The sequence below is a fragment of the Mobula birostris genome, chromosome 7 (genome assembly GCF_030028105.1).
Source record: "Mobula birostris isolate sMobBir1 chromosome 7, sMobBir1.hap1, whole genome shotgun sequence".
Taxonomy (NCBI): domain Eukaryota; kingdom Metazoa; phylum Chordata; class Chondrichthyes; order Myliobatiformes; family Myliobatidae; genus Mobula; species Mobula birostris.
In genome coordinates, this window is record NC_092376.1 from 149,288,201 (window position 1) to 149,307,308 (window position 19,108).

Below are 19,108 nucleotides of genomic sequence, written 5' to 3' on the forward strand. Positions count from 1 at the left end.
AAGTTCCTCCTCTCTCACCATCAAGCTACATCTCTAGTTCCAGACTCTCCCACCCTGTGAGAAAGATTCTATTTATTCCCCTCTCTATATCCCTCATAAAATTATAAATCTCTGAAGTCACTCCTCAGTCACATACATTTCAGTGAGAATAAACCCACCCTAGCCATTCTCTTCTGATAACTATATCTGCTTCACAATGACATATGAGCTGTTATGTTAAATTATGGATCCACAACCGACCCAATCTCAGAAAGTAAGTCAAGCAAGATTAAGTCATTACTCCAGCACGTTTCCCGGTCTTGCTGCTTTTCACCTCCATCAAGCTTCCCCGTAGAATGAAGCTCATCTGCAGAACTTGTGGGAAACTATTCAACTTGCATCATTTTCTCTTGTCAGCAAGGAGGCAATAACTACACTCTGCTGTCTTTGGCCACATTATTTGCATGCTCTAGTCCCTCAAAACAAATACAGAATTCTGAGCACTATAACGGCAAGTGATTACCATCTGGTCAGAGGAAAAGATTCAAGGATGTTCTCAAAGTGTAAGAATCCTATTGACTTGTGAGAATCTATGGTCCATGACCATTCAAAATGTAAACCTTGGATCCAAGTGTCAGAATCTCCCATAAACTTCCCAAACTAACGCTAGCCTATCAAATACCCCCTTGATAGGCTTGCTGCAGATTCTGCAATGCCCACACTGGTCTTGTAAGCCACCCCTGAACCAACATAACTGGAGAATCAAACATCTACTCAAGAGAGTTGCCTGAGGGCTAGCAGGAAGAAAAGGAGAAGAATCATATAACATCAATGCCTTCTGATGGGTGTTGTGATATTCTGAGACTCTGAATGGCACTAAATATATGTTGGTTTACTTTTTAAAACAATGGTGACATCCCGTAAAATTATCTGAATTTGAAATGGTATAATAGTGTCATTCGCAGTGCATAATTATTATAATGGATTATGTCTCTTTAAGTGTAAATTCCCTAGGAAGCAGCCAAAGACTTTTTCATCTCAAACAGGAACACCATGACCTGCACAATGCCCCCTCGCTGAACCACTGTGTGGCCGTAAGAAACAGAAGCCTAACGTAGGCAGTGAATAGATGTGTACAAAAATATTACTGATGCACTCTCTTCAGGATGTTACTTTGGTGAAGAGTATATTAAAACATTCATTAGTTTTCCTCCCAATTAATCATACGAACGGTCGCTTCATCATTTCAAACGACTGGAAGACTGAATTCAACATTTCTTCCATGAAGGGGCCAACCGCACTGCACTAACACGAATAGTAAAATACTTGAGTGTGTTACTGACCTCTGTAATTCATACCGTCCCTCACACAAGTAGACACCACCTGGAAAATGAAAAGAGAATTGCTGTGCATGATTAATCACAAATAAATAGGAATATCTATGATGTGAATAACATTCACATCTTCTGCATCACTGAAAAAGGACTTTTTTTTACTAAATTATATGTTAATTCAATGATCAAAAAGTTTATACACATTTGAAGACCAAGATTTTACAAATCATCTTTCAAACAGACCTCAAGACAAATAAATTTAACATTATCATTAGGTAACTTAAGCAGTGAATGTGCTGCAATTACAAAAGCTGGAGTACTTTATGGATGAAGATATAAACAGCGACTCATTCCATCTTAACATACCAACATACAGTACAATTGCTGCACACTTGATATATTTAGAGTAACCATTCACGCTTAATATGACAATTGCCAGTACTTCTGATTGAATATAAAAAGTGAATAAAAGTTCACTTGAATAAATATTATTCCCTTCTGTCTATCGCCTTCCTTGACCATTTCCAACCATACTCAAGATGGCTGATGTGGAACACTTCACTATGCCTTTCCTTCCGCCACCATCAATGCAGCCCTCACCCACATCTCTTCCAGTTTGCGCCCGTCTACACTCACTCCATCCACCCACCACTCCACCAGGGATAGGACTCCTCTTGTCCTCACCAACCACAACCAGCACAATTCTCCATGACTTACGCCATCTCCAACAGGATACCACCACCGAGCATATCTTGCCCTCCCCCCCCACTTTCCACAGGGATCACTCCCTACGCAACTCCCACTCTCCTTCACCATTCCCCATCCCCTCTTCCCTCTCTCACCTTATTTCCTTACCTGCCCATCACCTCCCTCTGGTCCTCCTCCCTCCTCCCTTTCTTCCACGGCCTTCTATCCTCTCCTATCAGAAGCCCCCTTCCCCAGCCCTTTATCTCTTTCATCAATCAATTTCCTAGCTCTTTATTTCACCTCTTCTCCTCTCCCGCTTTCACCTATCACCTACGACCTTGTACGTCTTCCTACCCTCCCCCACTTTCTTACTCTGACTTCCCCTCTTTTTTCTCCAATCCTGATGAGAGTTCTCGACCCGAGACATCGACTGTTTACACTTTTCCACAGATACTGCCTGGTCTGCCGAGTCCGTCCAAAATGTTATGTGTTTTGCTTCCCTACATCTCTATTGATTTTGATGTGAAAATATTACCAATGATAGGAAGGTTTCCTGGCTTGTTTCCCCTTGTCATTTGCAGGGATGGATTTTGTTTCCAGTCAGGACAGAGCCATTATCAAGATTCCTCATATTTATCTAAACACTTTTGCTTAGCTATGCAGTTTACCATTTGTCTTTCTCCACTATAATGCCATGATATATTTTATGATGTCACTGCATTTAAAATAAAAATGAAGCCTACAAACTATGTTTCAGAAGCCCTCACCAGGGGAACCATCATCTCAGCATCCATACTGTGAGCCCCCCTTGGTATATAGTACACGTCTATTTTTTCTTGGCGTGTGCCTGCGTGTAAGTCTGTGCGTGCGCGTCTGCGTCTGCATGTGCGTGCGTGCATGCATCCGGGATGATGTCTTTTTCATGGCTTTTACAAGGCGCGGAGCGAGAGAGAGAGAGACTGTGTGGTGCGCCACTCCTCACGCAGACATTTTCGCAGTATTTTCCCTTTATCTTACGAGGTCGAGTTGCGATCTTGACACTCAACCCAGCACGGATGGAAAGCGTACTCAGGGGCGGATCCGACTAGTTTCGAATCCGGGAACCTCCACTCCTGGGTCTGGCGCTGATGTCGTTGCACCACCAGCCAGCCCGGTGTATGGTACATTTCAGTAAGTTTACCTCACTGTCTTCTAAACTCTCACAAGAGTTCAGCCAGAGCTATTACAAAAATCAGAAGACATTTTGAAGACAAGGAAGGCCATTTGACTTGATTTAAAGCATGCACCCCAAAAAAAGCTTCAGTGTCAGAAATCCCTTGGGTTTTCAATTCACAACTCTTGGTGAAAGTCTAGTTTACAGCAGTGCATTTTGTTTATACGAGTTACAGGATAGAAAGAGGCCCTCGCGCTCATTAAAGCTGTGCTTACATCAACTACCAACTTGCATTGGTCCAACATTAATCTCTTCTTTTTTCTGATCCCCTCTTCAATTGGCTTGCTCACAGAAGGCAGAAGGTGGTAGTACTTTTTCTGCCTGGAGGTTGGTGGCCGCAGGGATCCAGCCGTGCTAGCATTGGAGAGGATCCAGAGGAGGTTCAGAAGAATGATCCCAGGAATAAAAGGGGCATTTGATGGCTCTGGGCCTGTACTCATTAGAGTTTGGAAGAATGGGTGGGCGGGGGGGGGGGATCTCATTGAAGCCTATCAAATATTGAAAGACGTAAATAGAGTGGATGTGGAGAGGATCACAGTGAGGGAAGTCTAGGACCAGAGGGCACAGCCCCACAAGGACATCCCTTTAGAACAGAGATGAGGAAGAATTTCTTTAGCCAGAGGGTAGAGTCCAAGTCATTGCATATAATTAAAATGGTGGTTGATAGGTTCTTAATTACTCAGGGTGTCAAAGGCTATGGAAAGAAGGCAGAAGAATGTGGTTGAGAAGGATAAAAATCAGCCATGACGGAATAGCAGAGCACTGAGTGGGCTCAATGACCTAATTCTCCTCCTGTGTCTTATTGTCACGGGAGAAGGAAGGAGAATGGAGTTGATGGAATGGCAAAGCAGACTTGATGGACCAAGTGGCCAAATTCTGCTCCTATGTCCTATGGTTTGCTCTGGGACAATTGCCCTTTGTGATTTCTATGACGAGGAAATGGAAGGATGGATTAGTAAGCTTACAGATGATACGAAGGGTGGTGGTGCTGTAGGTAAGTGTAGAAGGTAACAATGGAACATCGATAGGATGCAGAGCTGGGCTGAGAAGTGGCAGATGGAGAAGTGTGAGGTTATGCACATTGGAAGATCGAACTTAATGGCAAAGGTACAAGGTTAATGGCAGGATTCTTAGCAACGTGGAGGAACAGAGATCTCTTGGGATCCGTCCATAGATCTCGCAAAGTTCTTGAGCAAACAATAGGGTTGTTAAGGTGGTGTATGGTGTGTTGGTCGTCATTAGTTGAGCTCAAGAGCAATGAGACTCTTTTATTGAGCCGTAGCAGCTCTATAAAACTCTGGTTGGACCACTTGGAATATTGTATCCAGTTCTGGTTGCCTCATTATAGGAAGGATATGGAAGCATTAGAGAAGGTGCAAAGATTTACCAGGTGCTGCCTGGATTAGAGAGCATGTCTTATGATGAAAGAATGAGTGGACTGGGGCCTTCTGGGGCAAAGGAGGATGTAGGAGGGAAAGGTCAGATTGACCTTGGAGCAGGTTAAAAGGTCGGCACATCATCGTAGGCCAAACAGCCCGCACTGTGTTGTATTGTCATGTGTTCCAACTCCAAACATATCCCCCCCCCACCAGATAGCACCACTCACCGATACAATAATGACAATTTACAGTGACCAACTTGCATGTTTTCGAGTTTTTGAGATGTTGGAGGAAACCCATTCATTCACAGGGAGAATGTGCAAGTTCCACACGGAACAGGCTGAGGACGGGACTGAACCAGATTTCCTGGTCTTTGACAGAGTGACTCCACTAGGTGCACCTCCAATAAATGGATCAACTCTCGATAACAAATAATTTTCTTCCTTGGTTCTAATTTTACCCATTACTATTTTAATCCATGACAGGTGTTTTGAATTATATTTTGGATTTGTAATGTGCTTTTTATTCATATCTGTTTAGTTATCTCCATTCCAGGTAGAACCCCAAATCTTTCCAGTTTATTCCCCAAGTCCTTCAATATATTAGGATTGAAAAGTATTACATTTTGCAATGATTCCAGTATTGACATGGATAAAAAACAGGCAGGAAAATGGGACCAAACATGATTTAATGACATACTTCTGTGTCGTTATAAGTATTGGACCGTATCAGATTGATTGTGAGAATATGGCAAGTGCACATGCGGCCGATCGGACTCTCCCTTTCTGCACAGGCTTTCAAGCATGCATATCTCCATCCTGGCAGGCCCCAGTTCACAGCTCCCACACTGCAAGTTGCCCAGCATGTATGGTGACTAACTTGAATCAGTACATAAGAACATAAGAAATAGGAGCAGGAGTAGGTCATCTGGCCCGTTGATCCCGCTCCGCCATTCAAAAAGATCATGGCTGATCTGACCATGCACTCATCTCCACCTGCCTGCCTTTTCCCCCCATGACCCTTAATTCCCCTACTATGCAAAAATTTATCCAACTTTACTGAGGTAGCTTCCACTGCTTCATTGGACAGAGAATTCCGCAGATTCACCACTCTCTGGGAAAAGCAGTTCCTCTTCATCTCTGTCCTAAATTTACTCCCCATTATCTTGAGGCAATGTCCCCTAGTTCTAGTCTCACCTACCAGTGGAAACAACTTGCTTTTCATAATCTTATATGTTTCTGTAAGACCTCCTCTCATCCTTCTGAATTCCAGCAAGTCCAATCATAGGCGACTCAATCTCTCCTCACAGTCTAACCCCCTCGTCTCTAGAATCAACCTGGTGAACCTCCTCTGCACTGCCTCCTAAGGCAGTATATCCTTCCTCAAGTAAGCAGACCAGAACTGCATGCAGTACTTCAGGTGCAGCCTCCCCAGTTGCAGCATAATCTCCCTGCTCTTAAATTCAATCCCTCTAGCAATGAAGGCCAACATCCCATTTGCCTGCTGCACCTGCAAACCAACCTTTTGCGATTCATGCACAAGCTCTCCCAAGTCCTTCTGCACAGCAGCATGCTGCAACCTTTTACCATTTAAATAATAATCTGCTCTTCCATTTTCCCTTCCAAAGTGGATGACCTCACGTTTACCAACATTGTACTCCATCTGCCAGATGCTTGTCCCTCACTTAACCTATCTATATCTCTGCAGACTCTCCATACCTTCTGCACAATTTGCTTTTCCACTCAATTTAGTATCCAGTAAACTTAGATACACTAGGCTTGGTCCCCTCTTCCAGATCGTTAATGTGTATCGTGAACAGTTGTGGGCCCAGCACCGACCCCTGCAGCACACCACTCACCACTTATTGCCAACCAGAGTAACACCGATGTATTCCAACTCTCTGCTTTCCATTAGTTAACCAATCCTCTATCCATCCTAATACATTACCCCCAATTCTCAGCATCCTTATCTTATGGATGTCTTTTATGTGGCACCTTATTGAATGTTTTCTGGAAATCCCAGTAAATAAAGTCCATCTGTTCCCCTCTATCCACTGCACTTGTTATATCCTGAAAGAACTCCAGTAAGTTTATCAAACAAGACCTGCCTTTGCTAAGTCCATGCTGCCTCTGCCTGATGGATCCATTTCTTTCCAGATGCCTCCCCATTTCTTCTTTAATGACAGCTTCAGGCATTTTCCCAACTACAGATGTTAAACTAACTGGCCTATAGTTACCTGCCTTTTGCCTGCGGGACTCAGTAAAAACATTTAATCCTACTGCTGTTATTGTTGTTGCACCATGCATATCCAACAAGTATAAGGTAAGATTGTCCCCTGTGCAGAATTAATATCAAGATCACTTTATCAATTTATTATCTGGAATTAGGCCATTAATTAAAATAAGCAAGCAAATAGTTAGGGAGGATATAATAAACATCTTGCAAAAATAAGACTCATTAGAATTGGGGATACAGTGCAGGTTTGATCAGGGCAGAATAAAGGAAACATATGGCAGGTAGAGGGAATTGTTATCAAACGACTCACCCAGGGCCGAGAGGGGAAGACTTAAAGTAATTAGAAGGGTGAAAAGGGGTAAATGACCTTGCAAGAAGGATTAAGGAAAATTCTAAAACCTTTAATAAGTCTATTAGAAGCAAGAGCATGCTAAGGACGGTACAAGTCTCCTCATGAGGTAGAGGGGCAATCTACGCCTAGAGCCAAAGGATCTGACCGACATCCTACACGGATGGTTTTCATTGGTATTCACCATGGAGAACGTAAAGGCTGGAGAGTTAATGGATAGGCTTATTTTCTGGAGTAAGTATGTATTAAGCAGGAGTGCCAGAAACAGGAACAAATTAGGCTGCATAAATTCTTGGGACCGCACGAAGTTTCTCTCGGGATGCTGACAGAAGCAAGGAAGGAGATTGCTAGGGGTCAGACAGATGTTTTGTTCTTTCTTAGCTATGGTCAAGGCACCAGAAGCTTGGAGAATAGCTAATGTTGCCCTCTTGTTCAAAATGGACAATAGGAGAACCCTTATATCAGTGGTAGGGAAGTTGCTAGAGAGCATTCTGAGGGACAGGATTGATGTTCACTTGGAAAAACAGTGACTGATTTGGAGGAATTAACATGTCTTTGCACAGGAGAGATTATGACCCAAAAATCCAACAGTGTTTTCAGGAGGACTGCAGGCAGCAATGCAGTAGATGGTCTTTAGCAAGGCTTTTGATGTGCAAGGTTGGCTGGTCCAGAGGTTCAGGTCACAAGGGATCCCAAGCATGTCGCTGGACTAGATTCAAAATTGGCTTGAAGAACGGAGGCAGAGGGTAGAAATAGATGGGTGCTGATGTGACTGGAAATCCGTAATGTGGGACTGGCGAATGTCGTAAACAACTCCAAGAAAGATTTAAGGGGTGTGATTAGTAAGTTTGCAGATGACACACTAATTGGTGCAGTTGCAGGCAACAGGGAGGTTGCTTAAAGATACAGCAGGCATAGATCAGCTGGAAAGTTGGGCAGAGCAGCAGCACAGCAGGTTTAATCCAGACAAGTGCTAAATAGTGAACTTCGTGAGGGTAAGTTCTGCTAGGACAGACAAAGCAAAGTGTACGGACTTTAGAAGTGCTGATCTACAGATAGACTTGGGGCTGCAAGTCTATTGCTCCCTGAAAGTGGTGACACAGGTGGATAGGGTGGTAATAAAATCATTTGATATTCTTGCCTTCACAGGCTGAAGCCCTGACAGAAGCTGGGATGCACTCTAAGTATTGTTCACAGTTCTGCTCAGCACACTACAGAAAGGATGTGGTCGTGATAGAGGGTGTGCTGGAGAGCTTCACCAGCACGCTGCCTGGAACGGAAGGCTGTAGTTAAAAGGAGAGATTGGAGAGACTGGGTTTACTCTCACTGAAACAGAGGAGGCCAAGCAGTGACCTTATAAATGTTGACACAATTAGAAGGGGTATAGACAGGGTAAATAGTTACAGCGTTTTTCCCTAGGGTAGTGGAGGGTAAACCTACAGCATGTAGGTTTAACATGAGAGGGGAAAGATTTGAAGGGGACCCGAGAAGCACGACTTCTGGCCCACAAGGGATGAAGAATATAGGGAATGAGCAGCCAAAGGAGATGGTAGACAGAGACAAAGCTAACATTTAAAAGATCATAGATAGGAGAAGTTTAAAGGTACAGTATACGGGCCGTGGAATTGGCTTAGATCGGCATCTTGCACGCATGGGCAGACCAGACAAAAGGAACTGGGTTTGTGCTGTACAACTCTATGAATCTAAAATAAACCTTGGAAAATGCACAGGTGTAACAAGAAAGAACTTTCTTTAACATGAGCATTTTAAAAGTCCATTATATTCTGAAACAGTTAAAATACACATACATGAGTTAAGTCCAGAAAAACGGCTGACGTTCACTTATGGCTTAGCGGACCATTTAAAACCTGACTCAGTCTTCATCCACGAAAGCATACAACTTTCTGTCTATTTTTCAGTGGAATTGGTTGGCTTTCAAGTCACCTTCGGTAATTTCCTGATTCTCCTGGAGGAGGCAGCAACATTGTGGAGGAGTGCTGAAATGCAAACACTACGTTAATCTGTAAATGCCTGGAAATCCCAAAGTTGCTGTACCTTTCATGAAGTGAAAGCAGTAAACATCACACCCATTTCAACCACAAAATGGAGGCAAGCAGCTCTTAAAAACTGGGCAAATGCTTTAATAGGAAAATATAAACAAGCAACCAGCTCCTTAAAAGCTAGTTCTTCCCAGATATGCAAAGTATCTCAGCTGTGGTATTTTCCACAGTACTAACACAATGTCTCTGAACAGGAAAAGGTGAAATTCTTATCCCAGACATTTTGTAGAATTTATTGGATTATATGCAAGATTAAAGACCCCCCAAAAAAGTGATAAGGCAAGACGTTGGTGAGGCTTAATTTGGAGTATTGTGCCCACTGCTGATCAACTACCCACAGGAAAGTTACCAATAAGATTGAAAGAGTGCATAGAAAATTTACAAGCATGTTGCCAGATCTTACAGACCAGAATTCTACAGAAGGGTAGAGAAGGATAAGACTTTATTCCTTAGAGCGTAGGAGAATGAGGGGAGATTTGATAGAGGTATACAAATTTATGAGGGGCATAGATAGGATAAATGCTGGCGGACTTTTCCATGGAGGTTCGGTGCAACTAGAGGTAGGGGTTATGGTGTAAGGTGACATGTGAACTGTTTAAAGGGAACAGGGAGTGGTGAGAGTGTGGAATGAACTGTCAGTGGAAGCGATGGATGTGGGTTCAATTTCAACATTTAAGAGAAAATTTAGATAGGCACATGGGTGGAAGGGGTATGGAGGGCTACGGTCTGGGTTCAGGTCAATGGGACTCGACAGATTAATAGATTCAGCATGAACTAGATGGGCCAAACAGCCTGTTTCTGCACTGTGGTATTCTATGATACAATGGTGCGTTCCTCCAGTACTTTGCTCCATCCATTTTATGAACAGCTCAAAATATTCAAAGTAAATTTATTATCAGAGTACATATATGACACCATGTACTACCCTGAGAAAATCATTTTGCTTGCAGGCATTCACAGTAGATACAAAGAAGCACAATAGAGTCAATGAAAAACTACAAAGACAGACACAACAAGACAACAAATTATGCAAGTACAAAAAGAAAAACAAAATAATAATAAAAAATAAATAAGTAATAAATAATATTGAGAACAAGAGTTGTAGACTCCTTAAATGTGAATCTATAGATAGTGGAGTCAGTTCAGTTTTGGGGGTGAGTGAAGTTACCCACTCTGGTTCAGGACCCTATGGTTGAGGGGTAATAACTGTTGACTAAATAAATATAATTTTGCACAAAGTGCAGCACCGCAGCATAAACCCTTCCTGATTTCCTGATGCATTTCCTCAATGCATGCAATTTGAACATGGAAAAGTCCAACAACGATGTACGGTCATAATTTCTGATTTAGTTGAGTTAATTCAAGTAGATTTTTTATTTTAAAATTATAATTTTTAAAAAACAGTTGTTTATTTGAACACTTACAAATATTTGTAAGACATCCATTCTCTTCCAGTTTATTTGGGAGGTGCAATCTACCTGGCCCTCAAAAGACTTAAATCAGATATTTACAAACAGAAGACTCTGCCCCAACTAGGTGGAAGCCAGCAAGCGGATATTCCTGCCTGGACATCAACTTAAACCAAGATCCGATTCCAGAGGCACGTAACCTGAGAGCAGCGGCAGAAAGTGCCTTAGAGTGAATTAGAGACTTGGAAACATGCTTCAAATTTACTTAAATCTCTCAGGCTAAACTGCATATTCTAGGGAATCATCTTGGGGATAATTTGTTTTGATACAAACTTTGTGCTGCCAGTTTGTTTGCTTGATGGCTGTGTGCAGCCAATTATAACCACCCAATTATTAGTTTACCACATCAACAGTAGGCATGAGTAGATACTGCCATTTAACACCACCCCGCACTGCTTAAAGTGAATTTGCAGCTCTTAGAGACAGATTGCGACTTCAGCAGTTGGTGGAACCAGTCACGGAACAGGGTTTCACATAGAAAAAGCTGCAACAATAACAAGGAAACGAGCTCCACCATTGCGCTGGAGGTCTTAGTGGAGAGAGAGTGAGAGAGTGAAAGATCATCTGTCCTTGGCAAAGAGGCAATCCACTAGTTTGGAGCTGTTGTTTTGAGACACAGCAGACCACATGAGAGACAAAATCCCTTGAGGATCTGGATGAAATGCATCAGAAAGTTCAAAGACCCCAAATGTTTATCTCTTAGTCACTGCCAAATATGGTTAGTTGGCCCTGCTAAGTGATAGAATCTGTGTAGGAAAGGGGAGGGATGGGAGATAGCTGTTGGAAATTGAGGGAGAATGAAGTGGGATCAATAAATGAAGAGGGGTAAGTGGTGCTTGATAGACGGTGCAGAGTTGGTGGACCGGTTTCCTGGCTATACGACCATGTCTGTGTTCCACCATGAGACCTTCCATTGGTTGGGGATCCACCATGGATTTGACACTCCAGATGACTCTGTGATATGCAGTACGATCTGGGGAGCAAGCTGTGGCCCATGTAGCAGGCTCCCCTTCTCCAACACAAAATACTCTGCAGATGCTGGGATCAAAGCAACACACACAACACGCTGGAGGAACTCAGCAGGTCGGGCAGTATCCGTGGAAACAAACAGTCAACGTTTCGGGCCGAGACCCTTCGTCAGGACTGAAGGGGGAGGGGGCAGGGGGCCCTATAAAGAAGGTGGGGGGGAGGGTAGGAAGGAGAAGGCTGGTAGGTACCAGGCAAAAAACCAGTAAGTGGAAAGATCAAGGGGTGGGGGAGGGGAAGCAGGGAGGGGATAGGAAGGAAAGGTGAAGAAGGAATAGGGGAAAACACAATGGGTAGTAGAAGGAGGCGGAACCATGAGGGAGGTGATAGGCAGCTGGAGGAGGGGGCAGAGTGAAACTGGGATGGGGGAAAGGGAGGAGCAGAGAATTACCAGAAGTTGGAGAATTCAATTTTCATGCCAAGGGACTGGAGACTACCCAGAGAGTATATGAGGTGTTGCTCCTCCAACATGAGTTTGGCCTCATCATGGTAGTAGAGGAGGCCATGTATGGGAATGTGAAGCAGAGTTGAAGTGGGTGGCTACTGGGAGATCCTGTCTGTCGTGGCGGACAGAGTGGAGGTGCTCGACGAAGCGGTCCCCCAATCTGCGTCGGGTCTCACCGATGTAGAGGAGGCCGCACCGGGAGTACCGGATACAATAGATGACCCCAACAGACTCACAAGTGAAGTGTTGCCTCACCTGGAAGGACTGTTTGGGGCCCTAAATGGTGGTGAGAGAGGAGGTGTAGGGACAGGTGTAGCACTTACGCTTGCAGGGATGTGCCAGGCGGGAGATCCGTGGGGAGGGACATGTGGACCAGGGAGTCACGGAGGGAACGATCCCTGCGGAAAGCAGAGAGGGGCGGAGAGGGAAAGGTGTGCTAAGTGGTGGGGTCCTGTTGAAGGTGGCGGAAGTTGCAGAGGATAATGTGCTGGATCGGGAGGCTGGTGGGGTGGTAGGTGAGGACAAGAGGAACTCAGTCCCTGTTGTGGTGAGGGAGGATGGGGTGAGGGCTGAAGTGCAGGAAATGGAGGAGATGTGGGTGAGGGCATCACTGATGACGGCAGAAGGGAAACCACGATCCTTAAAAAAGATTAGATTATGAGGACACGCAGTCCTCTTTTATTGTCATTTAGTAATGCATGCATGAAGAAATGATACAATTTGTTCTTCCAGAATGTTATCACAGAAACACAAGACAAACCAAGACTAAAAAAAACTGACAAAAACCACAAAATTATAACATATAGTTAGAACAGTGCAAAGCAATACCATAATTTGATGAAGAACAGACCATGGGCATGGTAAAAAAAAGTCTCAAAGTCTCTCGAAAGTCCCATCATCTCACGCAGACGGTTGAAGGGAGAAACTCTCCCTGCCGTGAACCTCCAGCGCCGCAAACTTGCCGATGCAGCACCCTGGAAGCACCCCGACCACAGTCTGACTCTGAGTCCGTCCGAAGACTTCGAGCCACCGACCAGCCCTCCAGCACCGAGCACTGAGCACCATCTCTGCCGAGCGCTTCGGCCCCGGCAACAGGCAATAGGCAAAGCCGAGGATTTGGGGCCTTCCCCTTCGGAGATTCTCGATCGCACAGTAGCAGCTGCAGTGAAGCAGGCATTTCAGAAGTTTCTCCAGATGTTCCTCCGTCCTTCTCACGTCCGTCTCCATCAAATCAGGATTGTGCACGGCCCCTATTTAACAAATATGATATCATTTCAGAGCGGCCGCGCACACTGCGTCGCGCCGCCATCTTCTGTCCCCAGCAGAGAAGAAGTGAGTGGCCTTGTATCCAATCAAAAGAGGACATTTGAGATGTCCTGGAACGGAAAGCCTCATCCTGGGAGCAAATGCGGCAGAGACGGAGGAACTGGGAATAAGGAATAGCATTTTTGCATGTGGCAGGGTGGGAAGAGATATAGTCGAGGTAGTTATGAGAGTCAGTGGGCTTATAGAAGACGTCAGTGGACAGGCCGTCTCCAGAGATGGAGACCGAGAGATCGAGAAAGGGGAGAGAAGTGTTATGCAGTTGAGGAATCCAAAGGAATAGCAACTGCATACCACCAACTACTCAAAAACCTTTGAATGCACACATCCCCGTCATTCAGTACCTCGCTCAGGACTTGTCCCTGACTTTCACACACTCCACTGCAACCATAAGTTTAGCGGTGCTGTAAGTTTCCCACATTTATCTCACACCCCGCAGACATTGCCAGGGATATCTAGGACGTTCCCTAAACACACTCTGCAAGAACTACTACCTGACCCCTTCCTTCTTACAGGCTTTGAGGTGGAACACTATCAGAGCAGTGGCAGTGGGAGGGAAGAGCTGTACCACCTTTGCTCAACAGAGGGCAGTATGCCCACAGCCTCCACTCAACATAATCCTCCTCGATATCTGTATTTCAAAAAGCTAAAACCACAATCAGGTGATTAAAGGAGGATGAGAAGACACTGTAACTTGATTTGATAATCCCAGGCACCACCTCAGTCCAAGGAATTCAGTGATTGGTTTACACATCAGGAGACTCCAGAAGTGTAGGTGAGAGCCTAGGTTGTGTCAATGACAACTCTGGGTATCACTTCACCAGATAACAGTATTACTCCAGGTTCTGCCGCGGGGACATCAGACATGGTGTTAAAGCAGAACTCGTTTACTATGTCAAGGAATATAGAAGACTCCAGCAGTAACTCTGCTCACGGCTTTGCACCCATTTGGAATTCTTTTTTTCCCAGCACAGAAATATGGCCGACTCCATTCCCACAGTTCAGAAGCAGGCCATCACGGCCAATGTCTTCTCTTCCAAGTAGAAACCAATATGTGCCTGAGAACAGCAGTAAATCAGCTTCCTGCAACGCAAGCCGAAATCACCGCCAACACGTTACTGTCTATTAGCATGCAAAAAGCCTTGCAAGATGTCGCAGAAAAAGTAACATGATGTTTTACAACCTATTACTAAAATTGCTGTTACCCTGTCCCGTGGGGGAGGGAGCAGCTGTAGCTTATGAGTGATGTCACCGCTGCTCCTCACCAATGACCTTGCTGGAGCCTGACAGCCACCAGACGCTCTACAACTGCTGCAGGAGAAAGCCAAGTCTTCTTAGTCTAGACTCTAGAACTACACGAGATTGAATACAAGGCCATTCACTTCTTTGCTGATAACTGGCACTGCACTGGTTAAAGGAAGGCCAGCAAAAGATGAACACGAGGAGGAGGCCTAATTAACATTTTTATAGACACACAAAATTCAGTTTGGCATATCTATTGACTTTGTCAGGAATATGTGCATGCAGCAGTCTACCACAATTCTAACTTTTTTTCTCTAGTTCCACTGTTGAGTGCAGTCCTATGTGTACATCAAAGTTAATTTGTTTATTAAAATACTCACATTCTCTTTATTTAGAGATATGGTGTAATATAATTAGATTTCTGAGAATTATTAACTCCCACTACATATAAGCAATTGGCCTTGAATCATCTACTAATTCCAAGTTACTGGCACGCGATTACAGTCATCAGTGACTACTGGGCAGCCCTCAGCTTTTATTAGTTTGCTCTGGGAGCCACTGTGGGGTTTGGCTTTAGTAAGTAAAATATTTAAAAATCCAGTTAATGGAAGTGGGATAACAAAACAAGAACTGCTCTTGTATTGCAATCTGAATATTGGAGTTGGTCAACAGGATCATCAGGCATAAGGTAGGTTCTTAAAGTAAAATAAAAGTAGTGCTTTCCTTAAAGAGGAATGATGCATTTACAGCTTCATCTTATTGTAAAGCATCTATCTAGCTATGTACTATAATACTTACAAAATCAGTTAAACAGCGTTGAGCGAAGACATTGATAGCAGATGAGGCAAGGACAAAGAAGGTCAATGCTTAGGTGGCAGAAGAGCAATGGGACAGGATCGAAAGTTCACAGTGGGGTGAAATATGATGTTGAGGTAACGAAATGTCAGGCTTTCCCCTTGTTCTGCTAGATCTGGACACTCGTCCTAAAAAAGTTTTGGTTCTGAGACAATGACAGCTTTGGGAAAGGGGAAGATCCCTTTGCTTAACACTTAAATCCATGGGTTCCCATTTAAAACCTCAATTACAGAGAACTGTTACTGTTAGTCACGAATTGCACTGCCAACATTCTAAGCAGACCACAAATTTCAGCCTGCCTAAAAACTGTTTACTACATGTAACCATTTTATCATCTATCTTTCAAGTGCAGAAAATGAATACATCCATTTATTGACCAAAAATAACATTATGGAGACTTATGTAGTCTGGATTGATTTCTTTGAGTATAAATGTATAGAATGAGCACTGATATTAACCTTTTTAATACATTGGTTTATTAACTGTTATATGTCTTTGAGTTTTTTTTTGATTCTGGAAGTTTCATAACAAATCTCACTTCAACAGTGCAATTCGACCATAAATAGAAAAGATGGTTGGAAAACTGCTGAAGGTGTGTCCATCCTAAAGATTCAGTCCTCTGTATCTCCCTTAGCACCATCTAGTGTTGGAAGACTATAAATTTATTTGACTGACTCCAAAGATGGAGATTGTGGTAGGCCATTTTAATTCATTCACTGTGTCCCACCTCTGTTGGAGACATTGTACCTTCCCTGGGAAAACAAAATCAGCCTCGTCAACTCCTTCTGCTTCAGAAATGTTGCAAGACTACAAGCTTTACTAGAGCATAATACAGCAGCTCTCTCAAAGCGAATACTTAAGTTGGATGTCCATGCTTATGCCTTTTTGAGGTGTTGCTTCATTTCCGCAAGTACCCCACTTCAATGCAAAAATCTTGTGTACCTGCCTGCAAGTATATTGCACCCAGGTGCATCTTTCAGTGTGCTCCCTGTGGGAATCCTTCGATTTCTGGGTTAAACAGGATTTGTTCTAAACCTTAACAAAAACAGGTATCCAGCTGAGCCCAATATTCTGATGTTCAGATGGTTTGCAACACACTTCATCCTCCAAGAGCACAGGCTAATTGTAACAATCTTAGCATTAAACAGCCAAGTCAGAATCTGATATAAATTTTATCCAAGACAGCATCATTATTATTATTCCTACTCTCTGCTCTGCAGCATTGGAGTTGATGGAAAATGCATGAATTGTAAGAAATCCATAATTTGTTTCTTAACCCTAAATATAATTTCCCAAACTCTTTCCATATCCCACCCAAGATCAAGTTTTTGAGATTCCAGTATCATGTCTTTCCATGTGCATAACTATTACACATAAAATATAAAAGACAATAAATCTACCCATTTAAAATGCATCTTCTAAGAATTAAGTTAAGTTACACTTAACTTCAGTTCCAAGTAAATTGTATCATCCATTGTCCCTATACGTGACGCAGTTGAGGTCCATTGTTCATAGCTGGGCAGTAATAAGCAACAGTAGAGCTAAAGGCCATTCTGGGTGAGAGTCAGCTGTACTAGTCTGTTAGTAGACACTGTACCCAACAGCAAAGCTATGGGCACTTTTCACATTTATCATATATATTTTGACACTTTGTCAGAATGAGTTCAATCTTAATTAAGTTTTCAAAAATATCATAGATATTATCATGACTTACAAATTTATTGAAAGACAAAGTAACCCTTAAAGTTCACATAATGAACAAACATAAGTTTAGATTATGCATTTGCCCCCTTACACATTATGAATTTCCACAACTGGGTGAGCTTGCATGCAAAGATATATTGATAAACAATGTATTGTGGGAAGAATATCCTTTTTTTCAGAAGAGAAGGGGAGGATGCAAACTCTATGTTTAAAAAATGCAAGAATAAATATCACCGTGGCACTTGAAATATTATTTATAAAATTAATCAGTTTTGCAGATGATGTAACTAAACTAGAATTGAAAACAAGCCTCCAATATACAAAAAATGCATCTTTATTATTTACAATGCAAGTATTCAACAGGGGCAAGTTACCTCAATTCAATTGAAACATTGTACAAATTAACAGCAAAATAATTCACTTTTATGGAAATGAAGTTTATATTCTCTCGCCCCTTGATTATTCCAAGTCAATTATTTCCTGCAATGTTGAGATGGGAAACACACAAAAAAAATGGAAATGCAAAAGAACTATATGAGGTTATATTTCAAATCCTATCCGCAACAACCACCTGAGGGAATTACCTACACGAATCCTTTTTCCTGTCCGTTACATTTAAAAAAAGACGCTCTTGAACATCACTCACAAAAGAATATGATCATATTTTTATAACCGCTTTTTAATCTCATAATAAATGCTAAAATCTTTATTAAAGAACTCCACGTAATCTGCACAATACCGACGCGTGCGATCGCGTTCTTTTATTCCAGTCTGTGTATACAAAATAATGATCTTACCCGACAATAGACCGCAGAGGCGACCCAGCTGTTACATCCAGTTCCTGGTGCTGGCTGGCCTGGAGAGGTTTTCCACGGGAAAGCACTACAAGGGTTAAAAGCTAAAGCCGAGTAAGAAGAACATGGCACAGCTCATCTTGCCATTCCCGCTCTGGGCTTCTCTTTTAGCCAATTTTCTCAAATCTCCAGGGCTCGAACAATTCAGATCGAGACAGAACACGCACATTAAAAAAACACGCACACAAAACACCCTTTAAAAAACTCTTCACCGGAGGCAGCGCAGTGGTGCAGAAAGGCAGGTCCCGGTTGGCGTTTGGTTCTGCTCCTCTCTGCCGATCACAAACGCAGCGATCCCTTTGCAACCTTTATCAAAGCAACGAAAGTCACAACACGGAAATACGTGCGGCGCAAGCGCACTTCCGCCCGGGAATAAAGGACCAGTGGAGCAAATAAACAATTAATTTTTAATGTACCGTATTCATTGGCTGCACTTCTGTCTCTAAAGACCAGCCCTTCCTGCAAATGTATGAAATGCAGCTTTCATTCATTATTCCAACAACCATTTTAATCTCACCAATATTTAAACATTTTAAAAATTGCTAGTATTTATGCATGCATTTCGCCACTAATACAGTTGCTGGATTTTAATTTTCCACCCTGTGTACAAATTTTTCGCACAAAGGCCAACAAAAAAAGGTCCAAATTAGACTTTAAACACTGCAGCTTAAAATGTTTGTCCTCGGTGTGAATTGTGCGTAAAAATATTTATGATTTACGATCTAATACAACTAATCTTGCGGAAAGAGAATAATAATTGCATCCTGGACGCGCCCATCCCCGCTGTACAAGGACAAACATTTTTAACGTAGATTTTTGTGTCCTTGGTTACCTTGGTGTGATATTTGGACAATGCCATTTTTTTCAAATGTTTTCACAGTCAAGGAAACCACAAATAGATTCATGATATGAAGTATGTTGTCCTCCAGGAAATCTTACTGATACACTGCAACT

General features: G+C 42.9%; 1 protein-coding gene across 6 annotated transcripts in view; it reads right to left on the bottom strand.

Moving 5' to 3' along the window:
* c7h5orf24 (chromosome 7 C5orf24 homolog) overlaps positions 1-18,475 on the bottom strand; it is a 31,610-nt gene extending 13,135 nt beyond the window's left edge. For 5 of the 6 annotated variants that reach the window (XR_011886644.1, XR_011886643.1, XR_011886642.1 and 2 more), the window contains exons 1-2: positions 18,098-18,475; positions 1,323-1,362 (exon numbers count right to left, since the gene is read on the bottom strand). Coding sequence is in view for 2 of the 6 variants with exons in the window: in XM_072263912.1 (XP_072120013.1) it covers positions 1,323-1,335 (13 nt within the window). In the remaining 4 variants the exon portion in view is untranslated. Of the gene's footprint in view, positions 1-1,322; positions 1,363-8,984; positions 9,174-18,097 lie in introns of all 6 variants that reach the window. The other variant, XR_011886645.1, reaches the window with a different exon arrangement.
* Positions 18,476-19,108: the final 633 nt, after the last annotated feature.